The sequence below is a fragment of the Macaca mulatta genome, chromosome 1, assembly GCF_049350105.2.
Source record: "Macaca mulatta isolate MMU2019108-1 chromosome 1, T2T-MMU8v2.0, whole genome shotgun sequence".
NCBI classification, from domain to species: domain Eukaryota; kingdom Metazoa; phylum Chordata; class Mammalia; order Primates; family Cercopithecidae; genus Macaca; species Macaca mulatta.
The window spans coordinates 200,925,052-200,942,298 of record NC_133406.1 but is presented as its reverse complement, the minus strand read 5'-3'; the positions used below and the strand labels follow the sequence as shown (position 1 = coordinate 200,942,298).

Genomic DNA, 17,247 nt, shown 5'->3' with positions numbered 1-17,247 from the left:
AGCCGGGTATGGTGGCGCATGCCTGTAGTCCCAGCTACTCGGTAGGCTGAGGCAGAGGAATCACTTAAACCTGGGAGGTGGAGATTGCAGTGATCCAAGATTGCGCCATTACATTCCAGCCTAGGTGACAGGGCAAGACTCCGTCTCAAAAAATAATGATAATAAAATAAAAATAATTAGCTGGGTGTGGTGGTAAGCACCTGTAGCCCCAGATACTTGGGAGGCTGAGGTGGGAGGATCACCTGAGCCCAGGAGGTCAAGGCAGCAACGAGCCATGACAGTGCCACTGCACTCTAACCTAGGCAACAGAGTGAGACTGTCTCTAGGAGAAAAAAAAAAAAAATTTACACACTTCCATTTGAATCTATATCTGGGTTTTCTATTCTGTGCCACAAATATACTAGTACTAAATAAGTTCCATGCTATTATAATTATTATGACTTTTCAATCTTTTAATATATAGCAATCCAGATACTAAAGGCAGTCTGCATGTTAAGACATAAGGGCAATCCCCCTTACATTATTCTTTTTGCAAAAATTTCTTGGTTTTACCCAGAACTATATTTTCCAGTCCTCTCCCATCTAACAATCCCTTTGAAATTCTAACTATAACTCCATTATATTTATAGATTAACTTCGTATCTCCATTTAAAAGATAGAAAACTGAAGCTCAGTGGGGTTAAGGAAATGCTTTACCCAGTAAAATTCACATGGTAAAAAAGTCAGTTCTAGGACTGTAACACAAATTTTCTGATTCTTAAATCAGTGTTCTTATCACTAAAACAGTGCTTCTCAAATTTTAATGTGCATATGAATTACTGGGGACTCCTGTTACAATGCAGATTCTGATTCAGTAGGTCTGGAGTGGGGCCCAAGAATCAGCATTTCTAACAAGTTCCCAGAGGATGATGATGCCACAGTCTAAGGACAAGAATTTGAGTGACAAAGACACTGTATCTTTCAGTCCATAGTCTGATGGGGATGGCATCTATCAGTAGTTAGGCCTTGGGTGCCCCTTCTGAGAAGAAATTGCCACTAGAAGGAAAACTTCTCTCTTGGCTTGGGCTGCTTTCACCCACCAAACCCAGCTGCTGCCTTTCCTAAGGATATCAGAGCAGTTGCTCTATTTCTGAAGTCCACCACGGTGTAATTGGTCACAAGAGGATCCACAAAGCTGATCATGTGGTGCCGGCAGATTCTCTGCTCTTGGGCAGAAACCTTGTTGGTGATGATGTCTAGGCCTTCATAAACCTAGGGGAAAGAAAATTTACATGAGAAAGTCAACCACATCCATACAAAATGCATACTTATGAACAGAAATATTAATCTGTTTCTCCCTCCTGCCAAACACTTCACTGACCCAAAGCACCAGACGTATTCTAACAGAGGGCACAGTCAGATCCAAGAAACCCAAAAGAAAGAAAGAAGAAAACAGAGCATTGGTTTTCTTATCAAATAGTAGCTATTAGCTCAGATTTAAAGGTAAGAAGGATATGTAAATACATGCCCAGAATTAGTAAAAACGAATGCCGCATGGCCAGAACGTTAAAGCCCTGCAAATTGGGCAGGGTGTTTTATTTATTTTGCTTATCACAAGACTCCAGAAAGGTAACATTTTGCATTCATTGCTCATAGTTCTACTTCAAAATGCTTAGGTATTTCTTGGATTTAAATGGCTCGAAAAGGTCTTCAGAATTTGTATAAGATTGGTTCCCTTTGTGGAGAAGGAGTCTACAAAAATACACAGAAAACATACATATACACACTTTGAAGTCAGAACCCCTAATACTGCTGTACTCTAGTGGAAACATTGTGATCTATCAAAATTACTGCTTCAGGGGTCAGCAAGGACAATCTCAATACTCAAAGGCAATATCCTGTCTGTGGGCTCTTGATCTGCCAATTCGACTAAAAAGTTCAAGTGTACTTTTTCTAAATGCAAGGTCTCCAAGAACAGATCTGAAAATACTAGTTTGAAAATAGGGATGAATACTTTGAGATTAAATGTTCTCTGTAATCACTGATTCTACAGGGAGCACTGAATGAACAAATAATAAGTTCTGTAGAGCCCACAAAGATGTTAAAAGCATTTTTATCTCACGTTTCCCTTTACTTACATGGGTGTCAAATAAGTACGGTACAGTGTAATGGTTAGGAGGAAAGACCCTGGCGCCAGGCTGCCTCAGCTCATGTCCTAGCTCTGCCACTTACTAGTTATTTGTAGTTGGAGAAGTCAGTTACTAACCTCTCTGGGCCTTAATCCCTCATCAATAAAATGAAAATAATAATATCTATCTCATAGGGTTGTTGTGGGGATTAAATGAGTTACTACTAAAAAGCACTTGGTTTTTGCCTGGCACATTGTAAGGGCCACGTGAGGGTCACTACTACCTAATCGCTGTCATTATCACTACTACTATCACTATAACTAAAAGAGAAAGGGAAATAATTTTAGTGTTACTGTTTAATACTCAGAAGCCTCTATGCTCTTAGCGACTGAGGTCATTTACCAAGCAAGGATATAAGCTATCTTCAATGAAATAAAATCAGTAAATAGTAAAACAGCATATAAATAAAAAATAACGTAAATTAGAGCCATAAGGAGTATCAATTCTGCCTTTTAAACTCATTTAATTTGTGCCTGACAGCAGACTCACATTCTCATACCTGAAAATTAATGGAATCATAAATCATAGAGTATTCTTTTCTGTGTATCTTGAACAAGACTTCCTTCTAATGTTATACAAGGTCATATGGTTATTATACACTGCTGTCTTCTGTGCAAATTAAGAAAAGCAAAGGGGAGGCCGGATGCAGTGGCTCATGCCTGTAATCCCAGCACTCTGAAAGGCCAAGGCAGGCAGATCACGATGTCAGGAGTTTGAGACCAGCCTGACCAACATGGTGAAACCCCATCTCTACTAAAAACACACAAAAAATTAGCTGGGTGTGGTGGCGTGTGCCTATAATCTCAGCTATACTCAGGAGGCTGAGGCAGGAGAATCGCTTGAACCCAGAAGGCAGAGTTTGCAGTGAGCCAAGATTACGCCATTCTAGCCTGGGCAACAGAGCGAGACTCAACTCCATCTCAAACAAAAACAAAAACAAAAAAACAATGAAAGAGGCCAGGTGTAGAGGCTCACACCTGTAATCCCAGCACTTTGGGAGGCTGAGGCAGGCAGATCACTTGAGTTCATGAGTTCAAGACCAGCCTGGGCAACATGGCGAAACTGCGTCTCTCCAAAAAATGCAAAAATTAGCCGGGTGTGGTGGCACACACTTGTAGTTCCACTACTGGGGAGGCTGAGGTGGGAGGATCCTTGTGCCTGGAAGGCAGAGGTTGCAGTGAGCTGAGATCATACCATTGCACTACTTTGTCTCAAAAAAAAAGAAAAGAAAACTAAAGGGAGGAAAGAGTTAATAATAACTGTTTATTCCTCTCTGTCTCCCTCTTTTCCCATAGCCCTTGGTTGACTCTGCTGTAGCTTAGAATTCCAAATGATCACATTTTAAAGAGCTCACATAGCAACAACTTGATTTTGCTAGTAGAGGATTTCTAACCCCTGTTAAGTATGTTACGGTAAAAAGGATTCTAAATTTTTACACTGAGATTAATGTTAATTAATGTTAATCAGTGTCAAATCCATAGCTGCAAATGTACAATTACCCACACTTCCAACAAGGTCAAAATATAAATATCTCTACCAGCACCTTCTATCACAAACCCTAGAAGGCTAGATAAAATTTCTTCCTGTAATCTGCCTTTAGGTGTATCTTCTAGAGGCCCTTAAAATGGTGAGTTTAAACAAATGGACACACAAATATAATTCAAACAGAAGGTAACCCAGAGCTAGCTCACCTTATTTACTAAAGGAAGTGGCCTATTTTACTGCTTATGATAGATAATACAAATGCCACCAAATATGAGGAAGAAGAAAAGAGTATTAATGGTTTAAAGAAAGCAGAGCTCTTACTCACAGAGTTAACAAAAACTGTAACTCACAAAAGTACTAAATCTTGCTTACTAATATAAATTGTCATCTTTGGGTGATCTGTTAACTCTTTGCCTCTTACACATTCAGATGAAAAGAAATGGGACATAAAGATGTGGGTGATAAAGACTAGACATCTGATTTACATTTAATATGGTTTTATGGGTATGTTTTATAGTCATTAACTAAATGCAAAACTGAAAACTTCTGAACACCAAACACAGCACTCAGAGGAAATGCTCACTGGAGTATTTTGGATTTTAGATTTTCAGATTTGGGATGTTTAATTGGTAAATATAATGCAAATATTCCAAAATCAGAAAAAACTAGGAAATCAAAACACTTCTGGTCCCAAGCATTTTGCATAATGGATACTCAACCTGTATAATAGTATATTAAAGTACAATAAATTAAAGTATATGACTGTGACCTGCATTGCAACAATAGGGAAAGGAGAGACAAGACTATAAGTGAAACACGATTGGCCAAGTGTTCATAATTATCGACTCTAGGTGATGGATATATGGGTAGTTCATTTCATTATTTGCCCTACTTTCTTTATATGTTGGGAAATTTCCATTACAAAAAGTTTATTTAGAAAAAGACAGCCAGTTGTGGTGGCTCACGTCTGTAATTCCAGCACTTTGGGAGGCCGAGGCAGGCAGATCATGAGATCAGGAGTTCGAGACCAGCCTGACCAACATGGTGAAACCCCGTCTTTACTAAAAATACAAAAATTAGCCAGGAGTGGTGGTGTGCACCTGTAATCCCAGCTACTCAGGAGGCTGAGGCAGGAGAATCGCTTGAACCCAGAGGGCAGAGGTTGCAGTGAGCGGAGATGGTGCCACTGCACTCCAGCCTGGGTAACAGAACGAGAGTCTGTCTCAAAAAAAAAAAAGACATGGATGTACTTTGCACTCATTATAATGGCTATTAGAAAAAGAAAAAAAGAAACAGAAAATAGCAAATGTTAGCAAGGATGTAGAGAAACTGGAACCCTTGTGCATTGCTGAGGGGAATGTAAAATGGTGCAGCTATTATGGAAAACAATATGGCAGTTTCGGGAAGGGCAAGGTGGCTCATGCCTGTAATCCCAACATTTTGGAAGGCTGAGGCAGACCCAGGAGTTCAAGATCAACCTAGGCAACATAACGAGACCCCATCTCTAGAACTTAAAAACAACAACAAAAACTGGAAGAAAAACAGTATGGCAGTTCCTCAAAAAAATAAAACAGAATTAACGGCCGGGCGCGGTGGCTCAAGCCTGTAATCCCAGCACTTTGGGAGGCCGAGACGGGTGGATCACGAGGTCAGGAGATCGAGACCATCCTGGCTAACACGGTGAAACCCCGTCTCTACTAAAAAAATACAAAAAAATAGCCGGGCGAGGTGGTGGGCGCCTGTAGTCCCAGCTACTCGGGAGGCTGAGGCAGGAGAATGGCGTGAACCCGGGAGGCGGAGCTTGCAGTGAGCTGAGATCCGGCCACTGCACTCCAGCCTGGGCGACAGAGCGAGACTCCGTCTCAAAAAAAAAAAAAAAAAAAATACAGAATTAACATACAACCTAGCAATTCCACTTCAGGTATATACCCAAAAGAATTGAAGGCAGGGGGTTGAACAGATATTTACACATCCATGTTCACAGCAGCATTATCCACAATAGCCAAAAGGTGAAGTAATCCAAGTATCCATCCACAAATAAATGGACAAACAAAATACAGTCTATGCATACAATGAGTATTATTCAGCCTTAAGAAAGGTAGGAAACTGGCCGGGCGCAGTGGGTCATGCCTGTAATCCCAGACCTTTGGGAGGCTGAGGTGGATGGATCACCTGAGGTCAGGAGTTCAAGACCAGCCTGACCAATATGGTGAAACCCTATCTCTACTAATAATATAAAAATTAGCCAGGCATGGTAGCAGGCACATGTAATCCCAGCTACTCAGGAGGCTAAGACAGAAGAATTGCTTGAACCTAGGAGGCAGATGTTGCAGTGAGCCGAGATCGCACCATTGCACTCCAGCCTGGGCAAGAGAGCAAGGCTCTGTCTCAAAAAAAAAAAGAAAAAAAAAAGAAAAAAAGAAAGGCAGGAAATTATGACACATCCTACAACATAGATAACTTTGAACATACTCTGCTAAGTGAAATAAGCCAATCACAAAAGGACAAACACCGTATGATCTCACGTATATGACGTACCTAGAGTAGCCAAATTCATAGAGACATAAAGTAGAATATTAGTTACCAGGAGCTGGGGAGAGGGGAGAATAGGGATTTATTGTTTAACTAGTACAGAGTTTCATTTTAAGAAGATAAAAACCTATTGGAGATGGAAGGTGGTAATGGCTGCAGAACAATGTGATTGTACTTAATGCCACTGAAACACTGAAATGGCTAAAATGGCCACCGAAATGGTTAATGGTCAATGTTATATCACAATTTAAAAAAGTCTTGGATGATAGCTTTTAGGCATAATAAGAAACTAGTGAATAGCATCAATGAAATAAAATTTTCAAAATTATTGAGAGCTGGTAATGTTCTATTTCTTGTAATGCTCTTTTTCTTGAACTGAAATTCAGTTGAGTTGTGGTTACACAGGTATTTTAACTTTTTGATAATGTATTGAGCTGTATAGTTATGAATTAGGTGTTTTTATGGGTATCCTTTATTTATCAAAAAAAAAATCATACTGAACAGTTAAGAAGCAAAAACACAACATTTTTCACAGTTGTACCAAGCATAAATATCTAAACAAACTTAGAAATCAATCAGTTTTGTAAATACCACATTTGGTCCAGAGGTTTAAGTTACATCCATGCTCTAAATGCCACAATCAGGCTTATGATTTTATTACCAGCCTAGAAAACATTCACATGTGAGATTTGTAGCTGAATGCCTTACATTTTCCCTATTTTTCAGCTTCAATTACAGTTTCAGCATCACTCTACCTACAATCAGCCTGAATGCTGGGAAGAGCCAGAAGGATCTGTGTTATCTTTCAAAGACAGCAAGTCACTCTGCTCCATTTCCCCTTCTCCCTTCCAAAGGACACTTGTGATCTGAGTACAAAGAAATGATTTGGAATAAAATGCTTTTCTCTGCACAAACCATATTTTGACAATACTAAGGAACTACTGGCTTCTTTGTAAGTCCTGATGACTGAAATATTCTGAAAAATTCCAGGTTTAATCCACTTCATCAATTATCTAACATAATTGACTTATCTCTACAAACATTTACTAAGCGTCTACTATGTGTTAGGTATACTGCAACATGTTAGTTACGATAAGAAGATTAAGAAAGTCCCATGGCCGGGCATGGTGGCTCACACCTATAATCCCAGCACTTTAAAAGTCTGAGTAGGAGGATCACTAGAGACCAGGAGTTCAAGACCAGCCTGGTCAACATAGTGAGACTCCATCTCCACCAAAAATTTAAAAATTAGTCGGGTGTGGTGGCACGTGCCTCCCAGCTACTTGGGAGGCTGAGGCAGGAGGACTGCTTGGGCCCAGGAGTTCAAGGCCGTAGTGAGCTAAAAAGGTGCCCCTGCACTCCAGCCTGGGCAACAGAGCAAGGCCCTGTCTCTTAAAAAAGAGTCCTAGTCCTCAGAGAGTCCAAGTTAGACACAAACAGCTATAATAAAAGAAGACACATGATATAAAAGCCCATAATCACTAAACATTTAATGTTCTAGGCATTAAACTGGGCATTATAGAAAAATATACCACTTTGTTTCACCTCTATTGATGGTTTATTTCCAGACTGAAAAAAAAATTTGGAAAAATGGTGCAAGGCTGAAATAACCTTAACTCTCCAGATCAACAGAGCTGAAGCGCCTGGAAGAACTAATGAAGGCAAAAGAAATCTACAACAGAGAAAAAAAAAGATATGAAAGGCCGGGCGCGGTGGCTCAAGCCTGTAATCCCAGCACTTTGGGAGGCTGAGAAGGGCGGATCACAAGGTCAGGAGATCGAGACCATCCTGGCTAACACGGTGAAACCCCGTCTCTACTAAAAAATGCAAAAAACTAGCCAGGCGAGGTGGCGGGCCCCTGTAGTCCCAGCTACTCGGGAGGCTGAGGCAGGAGAATGGCGTAAATCCGGGAGGCGGAGCTTGCAGTGAGCTGAGATCCGGCCACTGCACTCCAGCCCGGGCGACAGAGCGAGACTCCGTCTCAAAAAAAAAAAGATATGAAAAAAAATAAACCCATAAACAACAACAAAAGATATGGAAAAATCAAAAAACAAAAAAAGAAATCCACAACAGAGACCTAGAAGAAGAAAACCAGCAGAATCCAGAGCCATGGTTCTCAACTCAAGTGATTTTGTTCACTGGGAGACATCTGGCAATGTCCAGAAATTTTTTCTTTTTTTTTTTTTTTTGAGACAGAGTCTTGCTCTGTTGCCCAGGCTAAGGTGCAGTGGTGTGATCTCAGCTCACGGCAACCTCCACCTCCCAGGTTCCAGCAATTCTCCTGCCTCAGCCTCCCGAGTAGCTGGGATTACAGGTGTCTGCCACCGTGCCTGGCTAATGCTTGTGTTTTTAGTAGAGACGGAGTTTTGCTATGTTGGCCAGGCTGGTCTCAAACTCCTGACCTCAGGTGATCCACCAGCCTCGGTCTCCCAGAGTGCTGGGATTACAGGTATGAGTCACTGCACCCAGTGAGAAACATTTTTGATTGTCACAACTACAGGGCTGGGGGGTGCTACTAGCATTTAGAGGGTAGAGGCCAAAGATGCTGCTACACATCCAACGATGCACTCTGGTCTAGCCATCAGCCCCAAACACAAAGAATTATCCGGCCCCAGGCCGGGCACGGTGGCTCACGCTTGTAATCCCAGCACTTTGGGAGGCCGAGGCGGGCGGATCACAAGGTCAGGAGATTGAGACCATCCTGGCTAACACGGTGAAACCCTGTCTCAACTAAAAATACAAAAAATTAGCCAGGCGTAGTGGCAGGCACCTGTAGTCCCAGCTACTCGAGAGGCTGAGGCAGGAGAATGGCATGAACTCAGAAAGCGGAGCTTGCAGTGAGCCAAGATCGCACCACTGCACTTCAGCCTGAGCGACAGAGCGAGACTCCGTCTCAAAAAAAACCCAAAAAAACAAAAAAAAATTTATCTGGCCCCAAAATGTCAACAGTCCTGAAATTGAGAAACCCTGATCTAAAGAAATATCACCTTGCAGGTACTCCCCTGAGTTTTTTAAGTGTACAGCCAAAGATCCCATCCTTTTAAGCCTCCATCCCTTTGGGCTGCCTTGCTATAGGGTGGTCCTGAGTGTGCTAATCAGCAGCAATGTCCGTGGCAGTGGGCAAATCCCAGAGCTCTGAGTGCTGGCTGTGATGTCCCCACATAGCTGTCTATAAGCAAAAGGAAAAGCTGCCCCCACCCCTTGTTGGTTCCTTCCCTATAAGTTATCTTCCACCTTTTCACTTATGTCCTTCCCATTTCAAATTAGATCCTAAAGTCCTTCAATCACTTTCCTGCCTCAGTGGATTACACCTGCCTTGAAAACCACAACCTTGGATTATGGCTCAGTATAATCATCCACTGCTTGCTGCCCTCCACTGCCCTATGGATATCTCACTGAGATAATTAATGAACCCTAACTGCCAAATATAACACTTTTCTACAAAGCTCTCAAAACAAGTAATTGAAAAAGCAACAATCTGATACTACTGAGCTCTCTCTCCTTCATAAATCACTCCACTTTGGGGCTTCAAGAGCACCATTCTTTCCAGGTTTTTCTTCCTATCCCACTAGACCTTCCTCCATCTACTTTACTGAGGCCAGCCACTGATCTATCTGGAGAAAAGAGAGATCAGCCTGTTACTGTGTCTATATAGAAAGAAGTAGACATAAGACACTCCATTTTGTTCTGTATTTGAGATGCTGTTAATCTGTGACCCTACCCCCAACCTTGTCCTTGCAAGAGACATGTGCTGTGGTGACTCAAGGTTTAATGGATTTTGGGCTGTGCAGGATGTGTCTTTGTTAAACAAGTGCCTGAAGGCACCTTGCTGGTTAAAAGTCATCACCATTCCCTTAATTTCAACTACCCAGGGACATGTACACGGCCAAGGGTCGCAGGGACCTCTGCCTAGGAAAGCTAGGTACTGTCCAAGGTTTCTCCCCATGTGATAGGCTGAAACAATGCTGCTAAAAGGTTTATGGAGATGTTTGCATATGCATCTCAAGGCACAGCATTTTCCTTTAAACTTATTCATGTCACAGAGATTTTTGTTCATATGTCTTACTGCTGATTTCCTCCCTACAATGATCCTATTGTCCAGCCACTCCCTTATCTTTAAGATGGTAAAGATAATTATCAATAAATACTAAGGGAACTCAGAGACCGGTGCCCGCATGGGTCCTCTGTAAGCTGAGCGCTGGTCCCCTGGGCCCACTTTTTCTTTCTCTATACTTTGTCTCTGTGTCTCATTTCTTTTCTCAAGTCTCTTGTTCCACCTAACGAGAAACACCCACAGGTGTGGAGGGGCAGGCCACCCCTTCAATCTATTAGCAGTATCTGTCAGAAACAATACTGAGAAATGGCAGTCTTTATGGCATCCATCTGCCTTTTTGTATTATGAACTTTCTCTGAGTGACACCCATGGCTTCTACAACCACTGTTGTGTTGATAACTCTCAAAATCCATATCCACAATCCAGTTCTCTTTTTGTGGTGCCAGACCTGTATATTCAACTGTCCAGTGGACATTCCATCATCGAGAGGAACATAGCATATAGAAAAGTGGTTAACAGTAAGGATTCTCGTCAGGCATGGTGGCTCACGCCTGCAATCCCAGCACCATGGGTGGCTGAGGCAGGCGGATCACTTGAGCCTAGTGTTCAAGACCAGCTAGGCAACATTGTGAGACTCTGTTTCTCAAAAAAAAAAACAAAAAAACAAAAAAAACAAAAACAAGAAAATCAGTCAGGCATGGTGGCGTGCACCTGTAGTCCCAACTACTCAGGAGGCTAAGATGGGAGGGTCATTTGAGCCCAAGAGGTCGAGCTGCAGTGGGCCATAATTGCACGACTTCACTCCAGCCTGGGCAGCACAACAAGACAAGAAAGAAAGGAAGGAAAGAAGAAAAGGAAAGGAAAGAAAGAGAGTGATAAAGAATGGAAAGAAAAGAAAAGAAAAAGAAAGGAAGGAAGGGAGGGAAGGAAGGAAAGGAAGAAGAAAGAAAAAGGAAAAGAAAGGGAGGAAAGAAAGGGAAGAAAGGGAAGAAAAAAGAAAGAAAAGGGAAGAGGGAGAGAGGGAGGGAGAGAAGGAAGGAAGGAGGGAAGGAAGGAAGGAAGTCGGTCAAGTTTTTCTTCTGGAACCTCAAGTTTCTCACATCTGACATCTCTTCTAGTTCTTTTTTTTTTTTTTTTTTTTTTTTTTCAGATGGAGTCTTTGTCTCCCAGGCTGGAGTGCAGTGGCATGATTTTGGCTCACTGCAACCTCCCCCTTCCAGATTCAAGAGATTCTCCTGCCTGAGCCTCCCAAGTAGCTGGGATTATAGGCACCTGTTACCACGCCCAGCTAATTTCTTCTAGTTTTAATAGTTCAAGCTTCAGGAGAAAAGATGGTTTTAGCATATGTAGATGAAAGGAAAAATTAAGATGTTGACACTCACTGAGAAGTTGATTTTCCTTTAAACAAACTCAACTGAAGAGATTTTGAAGAGTAGGGGAAAGGCTGATTTCTTGACTAACTTTACTTTTTTAATTAAAAGAAAACTTTTTTTTAACATAACTTCAGTGGGTTAGGACTAATAAGTTTGCTGCAGGAACATCAAGGCAATTACTCTTTTTAACTCTGGCAGAAATTCAACTGTAGATATGCTGAATAAACTGGACACATTAAGATGCTCAGAAAGCAGAAGGCCAGGCACAGTGGCTCACACCTGTAATCCCAACACCTTGGGAAGCCAAGATAGGAGGATCGCTTGAGCTGAGGAGTTTGAAACCAGCCTGGGCAACACAAAGACCCCATCTCTACAAAAAATAACAAAAACAAAAACAAAAAAACAGTTTTAACCAGCCAGGCGTGGTGGCACGTGCCTATAGTTCTGCTACTCAGGAGACTGAGGTGGGAGGATTGCTTGAGCCAGGAGGTCAGGGCTGCTGTGAGCCATGATTGCACCACTGCACTCCAGCCTGGGTGACAAAGCAAGACACTGTCTCAAAAAATAAAATAAAATAAAATAAAATAAAATAAAATAAAAAAGCAGAAGAATCTGTGCCTGATCTGTTGAGTCAGTGTGATGAGACTCATGGTTTGGAATTTATAGTGCAGATTACGACTTTTATTCCTTCCTATGGCTCTTCTCTTTAAGGGAAAAGGGACTTCATATAAGGCCACAGTTTTCTGCCTTTTTTTTTTTTTTTTTTTTTTTTGAGATGGAGTTTCGCTCTTGTTGCCCAGGCTGGAGTGCAGTGGTGCAATCTCGGCTTGCCGCAACCTCCACCTCCTGGGTTCAAGTGGATTCTCCTGCCTCAGCCTCCCGAGTGGCTGGGATTATAGGCGTCCACCACCATGCCCGGCTAGTTTTGTATTTTTAGTAGAGACGGGGTTTCTCCATGTTGGTCAGGCTGGTCTCAAACTCCTGACCTCAGGTGATCCGCCCGCCTCAGCCTCCCAAAGTGCTGGGATTACAGGCGTGAGCCACTGCGCCTGGCCAAGGCCATAGTTTTCAAACTGAGACATGTATAACATACATATGATACATTCTTCTGAAGTATCAATCTTACTAGGTAGTAAAAAAAAAAAAAATTGAAACATTTTTACATCTAAACAGCGCAGAGAATGCAAAATCGGCTCACATTTTTAAGTTAAAACATGAGAAATTGCAACACAGAGCTTCTGCAATGGCTGCTTGGAGTCCACCTGCAAACAAACACTGGAGAAGCAATTCAGAACATCCATCCAGTCCAAACACCCAACATTTTATATTCGAGAATACTCAGGCTCCCCTGGCCATATAACTGGCGGGAAGCAGAGACAGGACTAATGCCAGGCTGCTCTGCCTATAACCCAAGCTATTTCTGCTGCCACTTAGTAGAATTTTTATCCCCATTTGACTCTGGTGTGTTTGTTTGCTTTAAGTAATGAATTCCTCCTGAGGTGAAATTAAATTCCAGAAACTGAGGAAAAGACAGTTACCACACACTGAACCCCTTCAAGATTCTTTTTTTTTTTTTTTTTTTTTGAGACAGAGTCTCACTCTGTCGCCCAGGCTGGAGTGCAGTGACTCCATCTTGGCTCACTGCAAGCTCCGCCTCCCGGGTGCACGCCATTCTCCTGCCTCAGCTTCCCAAGTAGCTGGGACTAGAAGAGCCTGCCACCAAGCCTGGCTAATTTTTTTGTATTTTTAGTAGAGATGGGGTCTCACCATGTTAGGATGATCTCGATCTCCTGACCTCATGATCCACCTACCTCGGCCTCCTCAAGTGCTGGGATTACAGGCGTGAGCCACCGTGCCCAGCCATTCAAGGTTCTGAAGAGTAGGCAAGAGAGAAAGCTACAAATATACACACAGACAACACCATGTGACCATAATGCTGACACACAAACAAAGGGCTTAAGAGAGAAAATAAGGTTCATAATAAAGTTTCCATTCTTTGGCCATCTGTACAGCCTCAAGATTGGCCCATCTTTGATGAGTTCAGTGATATTTTATCTCAGGATACCTCAAATAGCGTATGATAGCTGAGGTACTTCAGTATTTGGTGGTGCATATCTAAGTTATGAGGAGATAATATAGGATAATGGAGTGGACCATCTAGGTTCAAATTTTGCCTCTACCATCCAGCGGTGGCCTTCAGTTAGCAGATTATTTAAATACCTAATTTTTCGTTGCTTCAAGTGTCCTCATCTGTAAAATGGGGATAATATGAGCACCTACACTCTTTATTGGGTTATTTGAAGATTAGTGTTAGTGCATGCAAAATGTTTAGAATGATGCCAGGCAGAGAAGCACTATGTAAGTGCTTGACATTATTTATATTTAATTGGTAGTGGTTAAACAAGATTTTCCTTGGCTCTTTGTGAGAGTTTCGCTCTTGTTACCCTGGCTAGGGCCTAAAAGAAACACAAAATACCAGCGTTGAAAGGAGCTTTAGACACCAAGACAGATAATGTATGGCCCATAAAGCCTAAAATATTTACTGTCTATCTCTTCATTGAAAAAGTTTCTAATACCTGATCTAATCCAATGAGTCTTCTCTGCTTAATACAACCAAAGAGGAAACTAAGGCCTAGAGAGGGTCAGTAACTTGTCCTAGGTTATACATACAGTGAGTGAGTGGCACAGCTGGAACTAAAACCCAGTTTTCCCAAAAAATATAACTGCCTACCAGGCTAAATGAAGACCTTAAAGACAGACTATAGGCCAGATGCGGTGGTTCATGTCTGTAATCCCAGGATTAGGGAGGCTGAGGCAGACAGATCACTTAAGGCCAGGAGTTGAAGACCAGGTTGGCCAACATAGTGAAACCCTGTCTCTACTTAAAATACAAAAAATTAGCTGAGTGTGGTGGTATGCGCCTGTAGTCCCAGCTACTGGGAAGGCTGAGGCACAAGAATTGCTTGAACCCAGGAGGTTGCAGTAAGCCAAGATCATGCCACTACACTCCAGCCTGGGTGATAGAGCGAGATTCTGTCTCAAAACAAACAAACAAACAAAAAAAGACAGACTATAAATTAGGAGACTAGTGGCATCTTCGAGTTAGAAAAATAATCTAATCAACAGACCCTCACTAAGTATAGGCCTAGGTATCACTATTTTTTTGTTGTTTTTGAGACAGAATCTCGCTGTGTCGCCAGGCTGGAGTGCAGTGACACGATCTCGGCTCACTGCAACTTCCGTCTCCCCGGTTCAAGCGATTCTCCTGCCTCAGCCTCCCAAATAGCTGGGACTACAGGCGCGCGCCAATGTGCCCAGCTAATTTTTGTATTTTTAGTAGAGACGGGGTTTCACCAAGTTAGCCAGGATGGTCTCGATCTCTTGAACTCATGATCCGCCTGCCTCAGCCTCCCAAAGTGGGCATCAGTATTTTTTAATGCTCTCCAGGTGATTATAATACGAAGCTGGGGTTGAAAACCACTATTAGATGGCTGGTGTGGGGGTAGCTCATGCCTGTAAACCCAACACTCTGGGAGGCAGAGATGGGTGGATCACTTGAGCCTAGGAGTTAGAAACCAGCCTGGGTAACATGATGAAACTCCGTCTCCATAAAAAAATTAAAAAATTAGCTGGGCCTGCTGGCACACGCCTGTGGTCCCAGCTACTTGGGAAGCTGAGGTCGGAGAATCGCTTGAGCCTGGGAAGTTACAGCTGCAGTCAGCTGAGATCGCACCACCACACTCCAGCCTGGGCAACAGAGCACGACCCTGTCTCTTAAAAACCAGAAAAAAAAAGAAAAAAAAGAAAAAAAAGAGAAAACCACTATTACAAGTACTGTGTTAAGTAGCGAGAAGTAAACCAAAAAAAGAAAAAGAAAAAAAAAAAAGAAAAGGCAAGGAAATTGAGTAGCTAACCAAACATATCCAGACCTAAGTATGCCTGGATAACACAGGACCCCACAGTTAATCTCCCATTATCTACAAGTACGTAGGGAAGAGCAACAGGGGCAATAAAGGCATGAAAGCCCTGGGTATGTGTTCATTTACACTAGCAACACTAGCAATCAATGACTTTTTTTTCTGAGATGGTATGTTGCTCCGTCGACTAAATTGATCTAAATTGGACTAAAGTGATCACCCCACCTCAGCCTACCAAGTAGCAGGGACTACAGGTGTGCACCACCACACCACACCCATGTTCGGCTAATTTTTATTTATTTATTTATTTTCTCACTCTGTCACCCATAGTGGAGTGCGGTGGGACGATCTCAGCTCACTGCAACCTCCGCCTCCTGGGTTCAAGTGATTCTCTTGCCTCAGCCTCCCAAGTAGCTGAGATTACAGGCATGCGCCACCACGAACAGCTAATTTTTATATTTTTAGTAGAGACAGGGATTGTCTATGTTGGTTAGGCTGGTCTATATATATATATTTTTTTTGAAAGACTGGCCAGGAATGGTGCCTCACGCCTATAATCCCAACATTTTGGGAGGCCAAGATAGGCAGATCGCTTGAGCTCAGGAGTTCACGACCAGCCTGGGCAACATGGCAAAACCCCATCTCTACAGAAACAAACAAACAAAAATTAGTTAGGTGTCCGTTCTGGCCAACATGGTGAAACCCTGTCTCTACTAAAAATACAAAAATTAGCTGGCTGTGGTGGCGCGTGCCTGTAGTCCCAGCTACTTGGGAGGCTGAGGCAGGAGAATTGCTTGAACCCAGGAGGCAGAGGCTGCCGTGAGCCGAGACCACGCCACTGCACTCCAGCCTGGGCCACAGAGTAAGACTGTCTCAAAAAAAAAAAAAAAAAAAAAATTAGGTGTGGTGGTATACAACTGTAATCCCAGCTACTCGGTAGGCTGAGGTGGAAGGACCGCTTGAGCCCAGGAGGTGGAGGCTGCAGTGAGCAGAGATCACACCACAGCACTCCAGCCTGGGAAACAGAATAAGACCCTGTCTCAAAGAAATAAATAAATAAAAGGCAGAGCAAACAGAAAACACAAAAAAGAAAAACACAAATGGCCAAGCTAGGTAAAGTGGCTCACATCTGTAATCCCAGTGCTTTGTAACGCCAAGGTGTGAGGATTGATTGAGGCCAGGAGTTCAAGACCACCCCTGGTAACAAAGGGACAACATCTCTACAAAAATAAAATTAAGGAGAAACACAAATAGCCAATATATCCTTGAAAAGATAATTAACCTCCCTGGGAAATGAAATTAAAAAAGAAATCCATTTCTTATTTACCAGATTGACAAAGATGAAAAAGACAGGGAATACACAGAACTGCACGTGTGAGGTAAAACAGACATCCTACTGGTATGTCTGTTTCATGGTCTCCAAAGTAGTACGGCAATATCTTTCAAAATATAATGTGTACAACTCAACAACAAAAAAACAACTCACGTGTAAAATGAGCAAAGGACTTTGAATAGATATTTTTCCAAAGAAGATACAAATGGTCAACAAACACACCAGAAAATGTTCAAAATCGTTAGTCATTACGGAAATATAAATCAAAACCACAATAAGATACCACTTTCATACCCACTAAGATGGTTACAATTTTTTAAAAAGGAAAATAGTAAGTGTTAGAGTAGATAGGGAGAAATTTGGTACCCTTGTACTTTGCTGGTGG

General features: G+C 42.3%; 1 protein-coding gene across 3 annotated transcripts in view; it reads right to left on the bottom strand.

Annotated features, from left to right (window-relative positions):
- Nucleotides 1-17,247, bottom strand: part of TRIT1 (tRNA isopentenyltransferase 1) — a 49,903-nt gene that overhangs the window by 15,138 nt on the left and 17,518 nt on the right. For all 3 annotated transcript variants that reach the window (XR_013403628.1, XR_001444205.3, XM_001113925.5), the window contains exon 2: nucleotides 1,111-1,251. Coding sequence is in view for 1 of the 3 variants with exons in the window: in XM_001113925.5 (XP_001113925.3) it covers nucleotides 1,111-1,251 (141 nt within the window). In the remaining 2 variants the exon portion in view is untranslated. The remainder of the gene's footprint in view (nucleotides 1-1,110; nucleotides 1,252-17,247) is intronic.